General features: G+C 48.6%; 2 protein-coding genes across 3 annotated transcripts in view; both read left to right on the plus strand.

The window, feature by feature from the left end:
* dennd4c (DENN/MADD domain containing 4C) overlaps nt 1-8,563 on the plus strand; it is a 48,676-nt gene extending 40,113 nt beyond the window's left edge. For both annotated transcript variants that reach the window (XM_080023301.1, XM_080023302.1), the window contains 12 exons: nt 375-1,720; nt 1,809-2,016; nt 2,488-2,585; nt 3,245-3,420; nt 3,772-3,939; nt 4,200-4,392; nt 4,804-4,914; nt 5,016-5,153; nt 5,359-5,476; nt 5,574-5,730; nt 5,983-6,047; nt 6,584-8,563. In XM_080023301.1, the coding sequence (XP_079879427.1) occupies nt 375-1,720; nt 1,809-2,016; nt 2,488-2,585; nt 3,245-3,420; nt 3,772-3,939; nt 4,200-4,392; nt 4,804-4,914; nt 5,016-5,153; nt 5,359-5,476; nt 5,574-5,730; nt 5,983-6,047; nt 6,584-6,720 (2,915 nt within the window). In that variant the 3' untranslated portion in view covers nt 6,721-8,563. The remainder of the gene's footprint in view (nt 1-374; nt 1,721-1,808; nt 2,017-2,487; nt 2,586-3,244; nt 3,421-3,771; nt 3,940-4,199; nt 4,393-4,803; nt 4,915-5,015; nt 5,154-5,358; nt 5,477-5,573; nt 5,731-5,982; nt 6,048-6,583) is intronic.
* A 629-nt stretch (nt 8,564-9,192) lies between these two features.
* cdca9 (cell division cycle associated 9) lies at nt 9,193-14,771 on the plus strand. The gene is made up of 10 exons (XM_080022971.1): nt 9,193-9,279; nt 10,785-10,916; nt 11,027-11,064; nt 11,140-11,194; nt 11,331-11,404; nt 11,497-11,555; nt 12,107-12,193; nt 12,309-12,390; nt 13,179-13,265; nt 14,641-14,771. Exons 2-10 carry the CDS (start codon nt 10,805-10,807, stop codon nt 14,695-14,697), a joined length of 651 nt encoding a protein of 216 aa, XP_079879097.1. The 5' UTR covers nt 9,193-9,279; nt 10,785-10,804; the 3' UTR covers nt 14,698-14,771.
* Nucleotides 14,772-14,904: the final 133 nt, after the last annotated feature.

The raw sequence follows: 14,904 nt of genomic DNA on the forward strand, positions 1-14,904 counted from the left end.
CACTGGTGCTCCCTACTGAAGATTTTAGGAGCACCAGACCAAACCTTAACTGTTGAACTACTGATAAATGTTTTGATAATAAATAGACAATTTACAGAAATAACAATAACATTATTTTAAATGGAAAAAGTTGCAAAGTGAAGTAGCGCTTTAACAGAAAAAAAAATCATTAAGTTAAATCACTAAGTTAAATCACTAAGTGCTTTTTTTAAACAAACACCAAAAAAACAGTCTGCATATTTGCATGTCGCGCTGGTGCTCCTAGTTCTAAAATAGGGTAGCACTTTCTCCAAAAATGGTCGCAGCCTGGAGCCCTGATTGGACTTGTTTGTTGGGTCATATTCAAGCGAATATGCGCTGTGTCTTCATCCCAGGCACCGCTAAGCTGTTCACACTACATAGGAAGAGCGTTGACGTGCCTCTTCAGGAGGAAGTCCCCTCCTCCTCCTCGTCGTCCTCCGCCGACGCGGGCTCCCAGCGGCAGCGGCAGAAATCCTTCTCCGAGCGTAGCTGCAGCTTCAGTGCCGAGAGCCGCGCCGGCATGCTGCTGGAGAAAGGCGTGGACAACATGGCGAGTCGCATGGGCGCTGACGCCCGGATCCTGGCCGCCGCCCTCTGCACCGCCAGCTCTAGGGCCGTGCCGAGCGCCGCATCCAAAGCCCTGTTCAAAGACCTGGAGGAGGAGCCCGAGGACGAGCGGGGGCTGGTCCTGGGGAAGACGCTGGAGGAGGAGCCCGAGGAGGAGCCTGAGGACGAGCGGGGCCTGGTCATGGGGAAGACGCTGGAGGAGGAGCCCGAGGAGGAGCCCGAGGACGAGCGGGGCCTGGTCATGGGGAAGACGCTGGAGGAGGAGCCCGAGGACGAGCGGGGGCTGGTCCTGGGGATGACGCCGGTGGAGGAGCCCGAGGACGAGCGGGGGCTAGTGCCGGGAAAGACACTGGAGGAGGAGCCCTGGGAGGAGCACAAGGAGGAGCGGGGGCAGTTGCTGGGGAAGGAGGAGGCCGCAGAGGATGCTCCTACAACGGTGGAGGCTGAGGGAAAGAGACTGGAGGAAGAGGGCGGCGAGGCGACCGAGAAGGGTGACGAAATGCAAGAGGACGAGGAGGCTGCGGGGAGGGGGCCGACGCTGGAGAGGGAGGACGTGGAGGCGGGCGCTGACCCCCTGTCCCTGATGGCGTCGAGTGGTGAGGAGTCGGCCTCGGTCACCAGCCAGGAGCCACCGCGCTCGCTGCCCGCCGTGGTGTCGCGCAACCTGGCTGAGGAGATTGAGATGTACATGAGCCTGCGCAGCCCGCTGGGCGCCAAGTCCTCCAGCATGGAGCTGCAGCAGAGCCTGGCCGATGCTCCCCCAGCCAAGCAGCCGCTGGAGCGCCGGTCCAGCCTCCCCGTGCCGCCCGTGAAAACGCCGTCCGACTCGCCGGGCGACACGCCCAAACGCAGCCCCAACGCCGTCACTCGCTCAAAGACCTTCACCGCCAAAACCAAGACCCCGTCCGGCGCCAGTCCGGGGCTCCGCTCGTCCTCGCTGACTGCACTGGTCAAGTCCTCACAGGGCGGATCCATCGGCTCCGTCATCAACTCCATCTCAGGAATCAAGATGGACGCCCTGCTGTCGGGGCCCAAAATAAACGTGCTGAAGTCGGGCATGAAGCAGGCGGCCAACGTGGCGAGCAAGGTGTGGGGAGCCGTGGCCTCCGCATACTCCCACTCAGACGACGAGGTGAGCGCCAGATATTTCGGTTCGGGATGCACTTGGCCCGGCTAATTTGTTTATATTACTTATTTTGACCAAATTTTCCCCGACCCAGGAGGAACTGGCCCAGGGCGGCGGGGGTGGCGGTGGCTTCCCCTCACGCCTGGACGAGCACCTGCTGTCGGAGCAGGACGACGTAGACGCTCCCGGCGAGCGGGGCGGGGCCATCCCCGGCTTGGTGGCCAACGGCCTGAACCACAGCTGCACCAGCCTGGGCAGCAGCAGCGGCAGCAGCGACACCGGCAGGGGCACGCACCACACACGTAGGCAACACACACACACACGCGCGCACACACACTTCTCTTTTGTGAGACACTATTTCACTGCTCCATTTGTGACCAAGAAGTCGGTCTCATGAGTTCTCAAACTTTTTTGGTCCGTGACCCTGTTTTTAGGTCCCAATAATAGAGTGTGACAATTTTTTTTCCTTCTGTTATTGGAGCCAGCATCACAAATGTTATGTTACAATTCACATTTAGGCCAATCCGCAGCAGACTAAATGAGAATCTTTCTTAAAAGCTGCCATGAAACTATAAAAGCGTTCTTCAGAGGTACATTCTTCAGTTCATTTTAGAAGAAGGCTGCATGACGAGTTGTCTCAATTCACGTAACCCTTTTTTACCTTAACGGGCCCCCGAAACGCAGGATTGTTAAGCAGGCAGCGAGGTGAGGTTAGGAAGCACCCTGCCACGTGAGGCGGATCCTTTACGCTCTGGCTCTCTGTCGGTCTCCAGATCAGACTCCAGGACGAGCGGGCCGGGGCCCAGACTCTGAGCAGGGCTCCCTGCACCACGCCTCCTCCTCCAGCATCTACCAGAACTGTGCACTAGAGGTATACCCATAACAGCGCACACACACACACACACACACACACACACACACACACACACACACTCTTCTGGTTTTCTGCATAGAGCCAGGTGATAATATCAATAATGTAATGTGTTTTTGGCGATAGAGTTAAATTTCTTTCTTATTAGCTATAATGACCAAGCAGGTACATTCATTGTCCATTTTGCTCAGCTAAAACTATGTAAAAAAAAAAAATTCAGAAAATTGCATCCTGTACTGCAGTGGTATTCAAAATGAGGGGCACAAAGGAATTGCAGGGGATGTAAGAAAAAGAACGATTTTCAGTATTTCAATATATATAATATATTTAAATATTTAATTAAAGTTTGTCAAGGTGGAATAATAAGCCATATAATTCATTTCTTATTATTTCATTCATTGTTCTCTTTGTTTATATTTTTTATTTGTGAATTAAATGTATTCACTTTTTTTACTTTTTTTTTTTTTTTTTTTAAGTCCTTGAAATTTTGGGGAGAGGGGCTCGGCAAAAAGATTTAAGATGCAACTGCCTTACGGTAATGCAGACTTTTAACACCAGGAAGCTGTTTCAAAATATCACAACAACCAAGATCCGAAGGTGATGATCGGTCACATTATATGATATTGACGTACTTACCGGCCACACCCTGCGGCCGACAGGTGCTGATGTCCAGCTGCTCCCAGTGTCGCTCCTGCGAGGCGCTGGTCTACGACGAGGAGATCATGGCGGGGTGGACGGCCGACGACTCCAACCTTAACACCAACTGCCCCTTCTGCCGCACCGCCTTCCTCCCCCTGCTGCACGTGGAGTTCCACGACCTGCGCTCCACCGCCGGGTGAGCACCCCCGCCTCTCGGCCCCCCAACGGGGTTTTTCGAACGGTGCGGCCATGTTGATGGATATTGATATCGGTTGATATTCCGGTCACACCAGAGATTAGGGAGTAGTGGGCAGTACTAATGCCATAGCTTTGAAGACGGTTATAGACTGATAGACGGTAAGGAATAAAGAGTTTAAAACGCAAATTAAAGTGGCAATCAAACAAATCCCAGGAAGCCAGTTTGCATTTGGACGACGCCGTGATACTCCACGTCAAAGTTGAACTCGATGCAAATCCACTGATCCGGACTATTTGTTTTGTTGTCGGCTGTGGCAGTTTAGCGTCAACCTCCTTTGTTTTGTCCAAGGTTCTACATGAAGCCCAGCGTTTCGGGAGACAGCATCCACAGCGCCAACACTCAGCCCGTCGCCGGAAGACCGGCGGAGAGCAATACGCCGGATGTCATCACGTTCCCGCCGTCTTCTGAGGAGGTTTCCGCAGGAGCCCCTGACAACCACTCTGCGGCACATAAAAGGTATTTGGCACACGTGGCCGTGCGCTGTTCAGATCTCTGCTTTTATTTGTTCTCTTTTCCTCGTTTCTTCACGAAGTTGTGATTGACTAACACACTGGTAACATTTCTTTTTTAAATTCAATGTCTTCATCGATTTCTTGCTTCCATTTACATCCTGGCCTCCTGCCTTATGTTCGCCCTCTAAAAGCTTAGGAAAGAGATCTGTAAAGCACTTGTCCACTTAATGTAAGATTATTTGTCTTGCATTTGTGTGTCTTCAGTCTGGTCCCAGAGCCGGTGCAGTCGGACCCCCTGGGTCTGCTGGAACACCAGGCGGCCGGGAAGCAGCCTCGGGGCAGCGGCACATCTCTGACCCGTAGCAACAGCGTGGGCGGTCCCCTGCAAAGCCTGGACTGCGGCCAGACGCCGGGCCACGGGGTCTCCACGGCAAGCCTGCCCTGCAGCCTCCATGAGGTGACTGTGCCTGCCCCCTGCTGTCCCAACGAGGCATAGCACTGCATACCATGCACAGTGTGCCCGGGGTCCCGCATCAATGCTGTCATGGAGTCATAATAATAATAATAGTGATGCATTTGAAAAAAAATCAATACCTTCTGTCAAATTGACAAACGATTAAATGATAAATTAAAATTGAATCAAATGAAATGAATTCATTAAATGAAAGTGCAGTCATTTCAAATTAAAACGTCATATATCCCTTTGTAACTGGTTTTAAAAGTTAAAAAACGTGTGTGTGTGTGTGTGTGTGTGTGTGTGTGTGTGTGTGTGTGTGTGTGTGTGTGTGTGTGTGTGTGTGTGTGTGTGTGTGTGTGTGTGTGTGTGTGTGTGTGTGTGTGTGTGTGTGTGTGTGTGTGATCGCTTCAGGACGGCATGGGAGCCAGACGACCTAACCCCAATCCCGTGTCCGTCCCCTACCTCAGCCCCCTGGTGCTGCGTAAAGAGCTGGAGACGCTGCTGGAGAACGAGGGCGACCAAGTACGGGGAAAATAAATCCTAATATCGTTCCGCTCGTGTCAGCGATATCACCCCAACCGTGTCAGATAGCAACTCCACTGTGTTCCGCCGTGTCCTACCAGGTGATCTTCACCCACAAGTTCCTAAGCCAGCACCCCATCATCTTCTGGAACCTGGTGTGGTATTTCCGCCGCCTGGACCTGCCCAGTCACCTGCCCGGCCTCATCCTCACCTCCGAACACTGCAACAACGGAGTTCAGGTTTGGCTTTCTCTTGTCATTTGCCACAATTTCAATATAAAAGTTTTTTTTTTCAGCTGATTGAGCTATAGCACATCAAATTATTGCTACGGTGACTACATTAAATTTCAGTAAAAAAAAAAAAAAAAATAGTATAATAATTCTGGAGGCGTTCTTTTCGTCAGTTTTTCTAACTTGTACTATATCTGTATATTTATTTTTGCAGCTCCCTTTGACGTCCCTGTCACAGGACAGTAAGCAGGTCTACGTCCAGCTCCTGTGGGACAACATCAACCTGCACCAGGAGCCTGGAGACCCCCTCTACCTACTCTGGAGATCCTTGGGTGTGTATGCGCGCGCTTAGCACACACACTCTGAGCCGTATTACTTTGATACGTAAAAAAAAAAGGGGGGAGGGGCTGACATTGGTGTGTTGTGTAGTGGTGGAGAAGAAGGGGCTGTTGGCGCCAACTGACAACCAGGAGGCGCGAATGCTCCTCAACACCATCGTGCGCAGCATCCAGACCAACGATGTCTACGGACCCATCAACCTGCTGCTGCGCGAGGTCCAGCAGCGGCCCGACGTCAAGCGCCAAAGGTCCGCGCCCTTCTTCTGCTACGGCCTATTTGTCATGTCTGGTTTGGATCGCATTACCTAGAAACAACCCGGGTTTCATACGATACCTGCAATGTTATTTAAAAAAAAAAAAATAATAATTATAATTGTTAAAAATAACGCAATTTATTAAAATAATAACTTTTAAATAATTGAATGAATTAAAATCTATTATTATTATTATTATTATTATTATTATTATTATTTTGTATGATTTTCTTTTCTGCCTCTCAGGAGTATCTACAGAGAAATCTTGTTCCTCTCGCTGGTGGCTTTGGGACGGGAGAACATTGATGTCGGTAAGTGATTATTTATTTATTTCCCCTCCAGGAAATTGAAAAATCCTAAATATTGTAAGGCTTCCCACACCTGCTGGAAAATCTTGGAATTTTCCAACGCGGCGTTCCAATCATGGAAAAGTCATGGAATATGACAATCGCCCAAAATGTCCTTGAAAACTGGAGCGGTCTTGGAAAAGTTTGAATGTGAAATAATCCTTGACAGGGTGATCAGGCTCTTATACCTGTGAAGAGGGTTATTCTCCAATGACCTCTGTCTGGCTGCACGTTGTCCAGCTTATTACACGGCTACTTATAAAAGAAAAAATAAGATATTGAGACGGAATATTGATTTGATGATGATGATTTGATAACCAGCACGCCTAGTTTCAGACATTCTGATCAGAAAAATAGTTCCACAGCAACGTAGCTGTCGCTCTGTGTGTTATTATCAGTTACAAATAACTGACCGCTGACCGCTGCTATTGACCAATCAGAATGAAACGGTGTAACGACGCCTCTTGATGCCTCCAAATGTGTCCCCCGCGTCCCCGCAGAGGCCTTCGACAGGGAGTACCGGCAGGCCTACGACGAGCTGAGCCCGGAGAAGCTGAAGAGCCTGCACCGCATCGACCGGCCGCCCGGCACCAGCGTCCAGTCGTGCCTCCGCTGCTTTGGCGCCCCCGTCATCTGAACGCCCCGGCGGCCCGGCCGTACAGACTCGCGGTTGAGGAGAGCCGGGGGCCACCGGGCGGCGCCGAGGGACGGACGGACGCGTACCGTCGGCCGACATCGTGGGAAGAGGGGAAAACAAAAAAAAACAAAACCTACAATTTCTACACTTGTCAACACTTAGAAATAGATCCGAGATGGTACTTCATCCCTTTCTCCTGATGAGGAAAAGCAACTTTTTTTTTTTGTCTTTTTTTTTTTTTTTATTACCGTGGCCTCTGTATGTTTTCTCCAGCGCCTTCTTGTAACTGGGACTATTTCTATGAATCGCTGGAAAGTAACTCTTTTGGGACTGGTTCAGTTGTATTTCCCACCACGATGGGTGTATAGAATGAATATCGGCTGTACAGTGTGTGTGCGCGCGTGTGCCTTGCGCGCATGTTATTGTTTTGAGTAGTGCTGCGTTAACCACATTTTGTCCATGAGTTGTAATTACCTCCAGACACGATCCATTAAGTGAGCTGGCCGACCGTGTACAGACCGTTTCCCTTTCGTGCACTTTCTTCAAACTGTAACTAAAGTCTGTCTTCTGGTCTGTACATATTTTTTGTACTTGTGAAGAATCTTTAAAAAAAAAAAAAGCCGGACCCCGCCTCGCTTCTCCGGGAGCCCGGGGGGTCTCCTTTGTACCGATCCGAGTCTTAAACCACGAACGCCACGTCGGCGCGGTGTACATACGAAACATTGCGTCGGGGGGAAGGGGAGGACCGAGGCCTTTCGGACAATCAGCCCGTTTTGAATTTCGGAACATTCCAGAGCCACCTGCGCCTGTCATGGCGGGTGTCGTACGACTAGACTTTGGAGGGCGTTGTCTCGGAAGGGAACGGCCGAGAGAACTACTGAGGAGCGGCTTCTAACGCATCGGGGCTCTTTTAATTTTGTTTGTCGAAAGTTGGATTCCCCATTTCAGAGCAGGAGGCAATAATCAGTCCAAATCCGTGTGTCCGACGTCGCCACGTTTTTTTTAAACGGCAAACGCGCCCGTACGCTCGATGTTGTGAATAGATTTAGAAATATATTTCACAAGTGCTTTCGTCGCGGACGTCGTTCCGTCTGTGTTCCTGGACACGGAGGAGCCATCCGGGTTCCATTTTAGTGACTCGTGCCGACGCCCTTCCCGCCTCTCCGGGGGTGGGGCGGTGTGTGTGTGTGTGTGTGTGTGTGTGTGTGTGTGTGTGTGTGTGTGTGTGTGTGTGTGTGGTAGGATCTACAGGTTAGTCGTGTATTCGCAATGGAAACTATTATGGTTTGCCAGCTTATTCGTACTGCTGCCGCTGGGTCAAACACCCCGGGGGGGGGGGGTAAAAAAGGAAAAAGACATTCCAGTGAAAGTAGGAACCGATGGTAGATTTTTGACGGCGTCTCGCCGAAATACCCCTCCTGCGCCGCATTGAAGCAATTCGGTTGGAACTTCGCGATCCGCTTTGTAGGTTCATCGTCCGACGCAAACAACCACAGCCCGCACATCCGATTTCGGTCTTTACTTTAAAAAAAAATTAAATAAACAAACAAAAAAAAAAAACATTTTAAATTTCAACGGGATCTATTTATTGTTGCCATAACGACGTTTTGAATTGTAGCCAGAGCTGCGGATAGACTTGCTGTTGTCCGAAAACTAGTATGACTAACCCCCGGTGACTAAGCGATTCCCACACGGGCGTGTCATCTCCCCGACTGCGAGGTTGAAGCTCTGCTCCACCCAGGGGTTCTAGAGAAAGGTCGGTGTCCTCGGTTGGAGCAACCTCCTGCCGTCCTGTGAACACAATCTGAATGTCCACACAGTTATTGCACTGCAATAAATATGTTTGACCTGATTTACAACCCCGGTGTGCGGCTGTTTTCCTTTCTTGTGCACGTTTGTCGTGATGGGGCGTGGTGACGGACGGGCTCCGTCTCCGAAGGCCTCCCTGGACCCAGCATCAGCTGCAATGAAATGAATTTATTTTTGGAAGTTTGTTCCGTTTATGCATTAACCGAACATAATCCCAAAATAAACAAATATCCAAACGTTATTATTTAGTTGTTGACGCATTGGGAGAAGCATTAACATCCAAAGTTCTCGGCAGAGAAGTAATACCTGCCGTGACCGCTAGGGGTCGGCTCCGCTGAGCCCGCTTTGGGAGCCCCGTGACGAGCGTGGGCGGGGCGGGAAGGGTGACGTCAGCGGCAAGCAAGACACGCCCGGGTGCCGTCACGCCGTCATCACGGCATCCGCCCACACCTGTGGTCCACCTGTGAAAAGTGCGGCGAGAAATTGAATCGAGTTGAGTTTTAGATTTTTTTTTTTGGAAAAGAGTCGATTTAAGGCGCAAAATCCAATTCAAGTGAATGAGAACGAGCGAAGAGATGGAACTCAGCGCAGAAACACGGACTCGGGACAAAGTGGATTTGGAGAAGAAGCACAGACGCGACCTGTTCATCCAGCAGTTTGAGAAAGAAGGTCAAGATTCAAGATTCAAGATTTTTATTTGTCACATACATATACATACTTCCATACATATATGCAGTGAAATGTAATAAGGTCTGATTTATTATTATTATTATTATTATTATTATTATTATTATTGTTGTTGTTATTAGGGATTCAAGCCCATAGGACTGAAGCCATGTTGTTATCGTAATATTCCCTGTTCCGTTTGCTCTTCAGAAATGATTGCGCAGAAATATCCAGATGGTGGCGCTGTAATTACAAATGTCATTTTTTTTTATATGTCCATAACTCCTACACCAAAAGTCCGGTTTTCACTCCGCCAAACTAGAATTTTTAAAGATCTTTTTTTTCCCCCGCTAATGCTCTGTGAGATGTCCATCCATTAGCACCACATATGGTCCAGCACAATAAAGGGACCTAGCTTAACAAACGTGCCATCAACAATTTACCACCAGATAAACAACATGGCCGCTAACAACCATTACAACTATAATGGAGTTTAGGGAGTTATGAGTTGAAATACGCACGTTCGATTGTTATCGGGACGTGTCAGCGCGGCCCTGGCGTGCTCACATGCACGTAAGGGCTCGTAACTCCGGTTGGGTGACGGCAGCACTAAAACAACAGCTTGAGAAATGATTTCACTGGTACTCTGACTTGCAATGCGGAGACCGGCGCCTCCCTCCTCCCCCAACGCCCGTTCTTTCATTATGTAACATCTGTACGACACCGCGGGGAAAGTGCGTTACGGCACCACGTCACTTCCAAAGACATAAATTCAAATCTTTCCGGTCAAAATGTCGGGTGACAATGCTCTTACAAAAGGTAGCAGCTCCACCTCCCCGACGGCGCCGGGACCCCACCGCACCTCGGCCGGTGCGAGCTGATCGGGCCTGGCCGAGCACATCTGGTACATAGCAGCGGGCGCCGGGGGCCGGGTGCTCGCTGACGCGGCGAGGCCCGTACAAGGGCCCGTAGAAATTTGTTTCGGGACCCGGACCGAGTTGGTGTGACAGCGCAGTTTCCCCCCAAACTGGAGTGGCGCCGAATCCCCAAAAGGTACATAGCGCTGCTCTAAGTCAATCATCATGACCATTGGGTAACATCAGACGACCAGTTGCAACATTCACAGCAAGTTTGTTGTGACTCCAAAAAACGAAAGGTGTTTCAAGGTTGCGGGCGGTGACCTCGCAGGAGGGGGTGGCCCTTCCCCCTGACAGCGCATCAGCTGGGCGGTCGTCAGTCGGCAGGTCGGTCAGATCCACGGCTGTCTGGGATGGTGACCTACTCTGTTCAGGATTTAGTGTTTACACAAATGAGAGGCGGGGCGGACAGGCTCCGGCGGCGGGAGGCGGTTATGTTCACGTTTTTTGTTTCGTACGGGTAGGGAACTGCTGTCGTCAGTGTTGTGCAAGTCGCTCTGATCTTTGGACCAGCCACCTCATATCTTGGTCAATTTTAGGACTAAACCTGCCAAGCTTGCACCATGAGATCTAAATGGCCTTCACGGGTTGAATCCTGTTAATGGCCTCTTGCGGCTATATTCATTATTATTTTGACAAGTTCATACCCTACCCTTTGTTGCTTTTCTTCAGCCCAACAACGGCTAACGGAAATGGAGGCCAAGATGGAGAGCCTGCTGACCTCCGTGGATAAGATCTTCAGGGTCGAGCTGATGAAGATGCCTCTGTCCCTGCAGAACACACTCATTTCCGAATTAACAAGTGGTAAAGTTGAACCCGGGAATGATTAAATAAAATGAGCTTCATCTTTTCTACTTTGTTTTAATTCCATATTTTCCCTTCTCCCCAAATAAAACCATGAATGTCAAATACAGAAGAAACAGATGCCAGTGAGGTTTCGATTGCCTTGAAGGTGAGCCCTCTATCCATCTATCGATGGAGTTTATTATCAAAACACACTCAGCGGTGACATGTGCAGTGGTTTCAGAATGACTTCCCTGTGATCCACACACCCCTGAAGAAGAGGGTTCCCAGCAAAAAAGGTGTGTGTGTGTGTGTGTGTGTGTGTGTGTGTGTGTGTGTGTGTGTGTGTGTGTGTGTGTGTGTGTGTGTGTGTGTGTGTGTGTGTGTGTGTGTGTGTGTGTGTGAATAATTTTTTCATTGTGTAAAAAAAAAAAGTCTCCATAGTGAAGTCAAGTGGCGTCCCATCCGGCAACGCCCTCGCACCCAAAACCTCAGCTGAGCTGTCCAATGTGGGTGTATTCTAGGGTCTTTGCTTCGTGGGTGTTGTTTCTGAGACTAAAACGTGTTTTTATAAGTTTATTTATTTATTTTTCTACCTGAGGGAGGAAAAGGAGCCAGGACTAAAACACGGACTGGAAGCACCGGTACTGGAAATCTCAGGTAACGCTGGAAGTAGACCCTGTACTGACGGGTAAGGTGCTAACACACACAAACTGCGGCCTTTTTTTTTTAAATAGATGTCCATCATTTAAATGAGTCATGACGGTGCTGGGAAGAATTCAATATGTGGGAAAACTAATTCGATCCGTGTTTTTCAAAAAATAAAAAAGTGACAATTATGGATTGCAGCAACTTATCTTTTGCGACACCTAAGCATGAACCTAGACACCGCCTTGTGTCTTGGCTTGACCGAGGTCCCAGATTCTTCTGGGTTTTTACCGGAAACTAAACTCAGAATGCCCGTGTTTCCGTTCACCGGGGAAACGGAGTGAAAGACTCCCAAAGAGCCATTGCGATAACCAGTCGGCACCTCAAACATTTCATCAAGTTTGGAGTTTGACCACGACAACATACCGGCATAGTCGGCACCGCCCTCGAGAAACGCCCTGTTCCTGGATCGGGGGAAGATAATGCAAGCTGTTCACCTGTAGATAAAGAAAGACCTTTTTTTTTAATTTATTTTTTTTAAAGACCCCTCCCCATTCCTGCAGGTCTGCTTGCAAGTGCACGCCGGTGAGGACGCGGAGCCGCGTTGCCAGGACCGGAGACCAGCTGACGCATACTAAACCCAAACTAAGGTGGGTCCACAGCTGAACCGGAGGAACCGTTAGATGGATTTTTGCCTTTTTTAAAAACTATTCTTTTTGTTTTCGTGGACAAACTGTGAAGGAGGTGTGCTTTGTGCCGTGACAGGTCCGTTTACTCAGCTGGGGATCTCTCGTGCTCGGCGGCGGGCTGCGCTCCCCACATTGCCATATCCACGTCGCAGGGACAGGTGCCCTCGCATTGAATTTGTGCTCAGCTTCGACTTGTGTCATCAATTATCTTGACCTGAGGCGTTGTTTCTAAGTACAGTTGAAGGCTTGAAGCTCATACTCCTTCGAAATAGAACTCCTCTGCCTCTATCTTTTGAATGATATACATTTCCTGTCAATCTAAACACTTCATGGATTTATTTTTTTTCAACGACATCAAATTTGCCGTCGACTGCTGCAGAGTTTTTCCCCCCAAAACTTGATTTTCTTCAGTTTGGTATTCAGCCCTAGACCAGCCTGTTTCTAATTGTATTCCATACTAGTATATTGTTGAGGGGGTTCTTACCAGATCCTTGAAGTTCATAAATTTCACCTCAAAAATGGAAGTACTGGCTTAACCTAAAAATAGCCCCCCCTTTTTGTGCGGAAGTGCTTGAAAGGGTCCTTGAGAAACAAAAAAAAGAAAAAGCGTTGAAATGATCATTGAAAACCTGTGATATTCCCCCTGGTTTTGTTGTTTTCAATTGTAACGTAACAAACATTTTACAGAATCTGTTTTACGACAGACGTCAGGGGAATGTAAACTTAATCCAGCGTGGTTGGAAATAGTCTTCTAATAGTAGATGACAGCGAGGTTAATATAAAGAATGGATGATGAGATCAAGATTATATTATGGATTTATTGGGTGTGTGTGTGTGTGTGTGTGTGTGTGTGTGTGTGTGTGTGTGTGTGTGTGTGTGTGTGTGTGTGTGTGTGTGTGTGTGTGTGTGTGTGTGTGTGTGTGTGTGTGTGTGTGTGTGTGTCCAGATGTTGTGCCTTTCGGAGGAGACGAAGGACCACATCAACCAGGACATGCTGGACGACGTGGCCCTCCACCAGATCAGCGCACTCATGGTAAAGGCTGCCTCAGATTTTGGCTTGACCGCCGCATGAGTTGGGGGGGAAATAGTTGGCGTGATTGGCGAGGGACGTGGGGTCTGATTCCCTAAAATAGAATTGCTTAACTTTTTTTTTTTTTTTTTTTAAACGTCCCAACCAATGGAAAACTTCTCGATTTTTGAAGCTTAAATGTGTCCGTCATGATGTCAAACAACGTGCTGTAGTTTTGGACACCAGATACCAACAACGTCAATGTTTTAACATGCGTTTGATGTTCGATTTGGATGCTTGATCTCCTCTTTAAACCACAGGATGTGACTAGAATAACACACCCCTCCGGTGAGCCCCGGGGTGCATTCCCTCAAGGTCGCTTACACCGTCAAAGCGAGGCTAGATCCCGCTGGCCTGACTAACCTCCGGTTTTAAGAGGCTTCCTGAGATCCGGCTAGAAAAGATGCCGGTTAGGTTACCACGACAACATAATGCCTTTGAGCCGGCCGGGTCGGGAGCAGGGCGGTTTGAGGACTGTCACTGTTCAGCGTCTGACATGAAACAGAGGCTTGACTTGAGTTGTGCGTTGTAATTGTATCGTGAAAGTGGGGAAATAAAACCACATTTAATTACTGAATGTGTTTGTTGATATCTCCCTAATTTAAATTGCCCACATGCCTGTTTTCCCAGTCAATTGGGTGGGTGTGCGGCGTACATTTCTAATTATGTAAATTATATATATACAGAATCACATTTCAACAAACTGTCCCTTGCAGCCCTACGAAGCAGCATCAGCCCATAACTGCGGTGCAATGCATTGGATTACACGTTAACATCTGCCGTTTTTTTCCCTGTTGGGGATGTATTTGTTATATCTGTGGGCCGCCAAAGTGCGAGGCACGTCAAACAAGTGTTTAATTAAAATGCAGGTAAATTAATTTTACACAATACGTAAGGGTCTTATTTTTTGCAGCTATAAATAGAAGGTGCATGCACATATTTTATTTACTGCATATTGCACATATTTAGTCATGTGTTTAAATATTTTTCCATCGGTAATTCTTGCTCTGTAGAGGTAAAGGAAACGTCACGTTCTGTATTGATCCCGGTTTGAACCGGGTTCCGCTGATTGGCCGGTCCTTTAAATACCGAGAGCGCGCACGTACGTATGACCTCCGTCTGATCCACTGAGGCAGACGCGCATACCCCCCGCTCGCGCCGCCGGTCGCCGCTTACGTGAGCGATGCTGTCGTGGGTTATGGCCGCCTAATCCTAGCGGCCTCGAGGGAACACGGTACACCCCTGCACGAGGCGCCTTGGGAACTTATTTTTTATTTATTTTTATTTTTTTAACCAAGTTGTGCCGTCAAATCCTTCACAATCTGTTTGTGCTTTTCAGAGTTTGATGGAGTCCATCAAGGGGAGCCCGGCTTTCCTGGCAAGGAAAGCCAGTTAGTCGCCATGTCCATGTCTGCCCTTTGTCAGCTTCCCTTTGTTTTCATACACTATACATATAACGCCTGTGCCAAGAACTTGGGATTTTAATCTATCTTAAAATGAAATAATAAAGTTTGTATGTGCTTTGTCATTAGAAATCCATCGTTTAATTCCTGAAGCTCTGCAGTTAATACAAACACAGAACAAAATCCCCAAATAAATTCAT

Source organism: Zeus faber (assembly GCF_960531495.2).
Source record: "Zeus faber genome assembly, chromosome: 22".
Taxonomy (NCBI): Eukaryota; Metazoa; Chordata; class Actinopteri; order Zeiformes; family Zeidae; genus Zeus; species Zeus faber.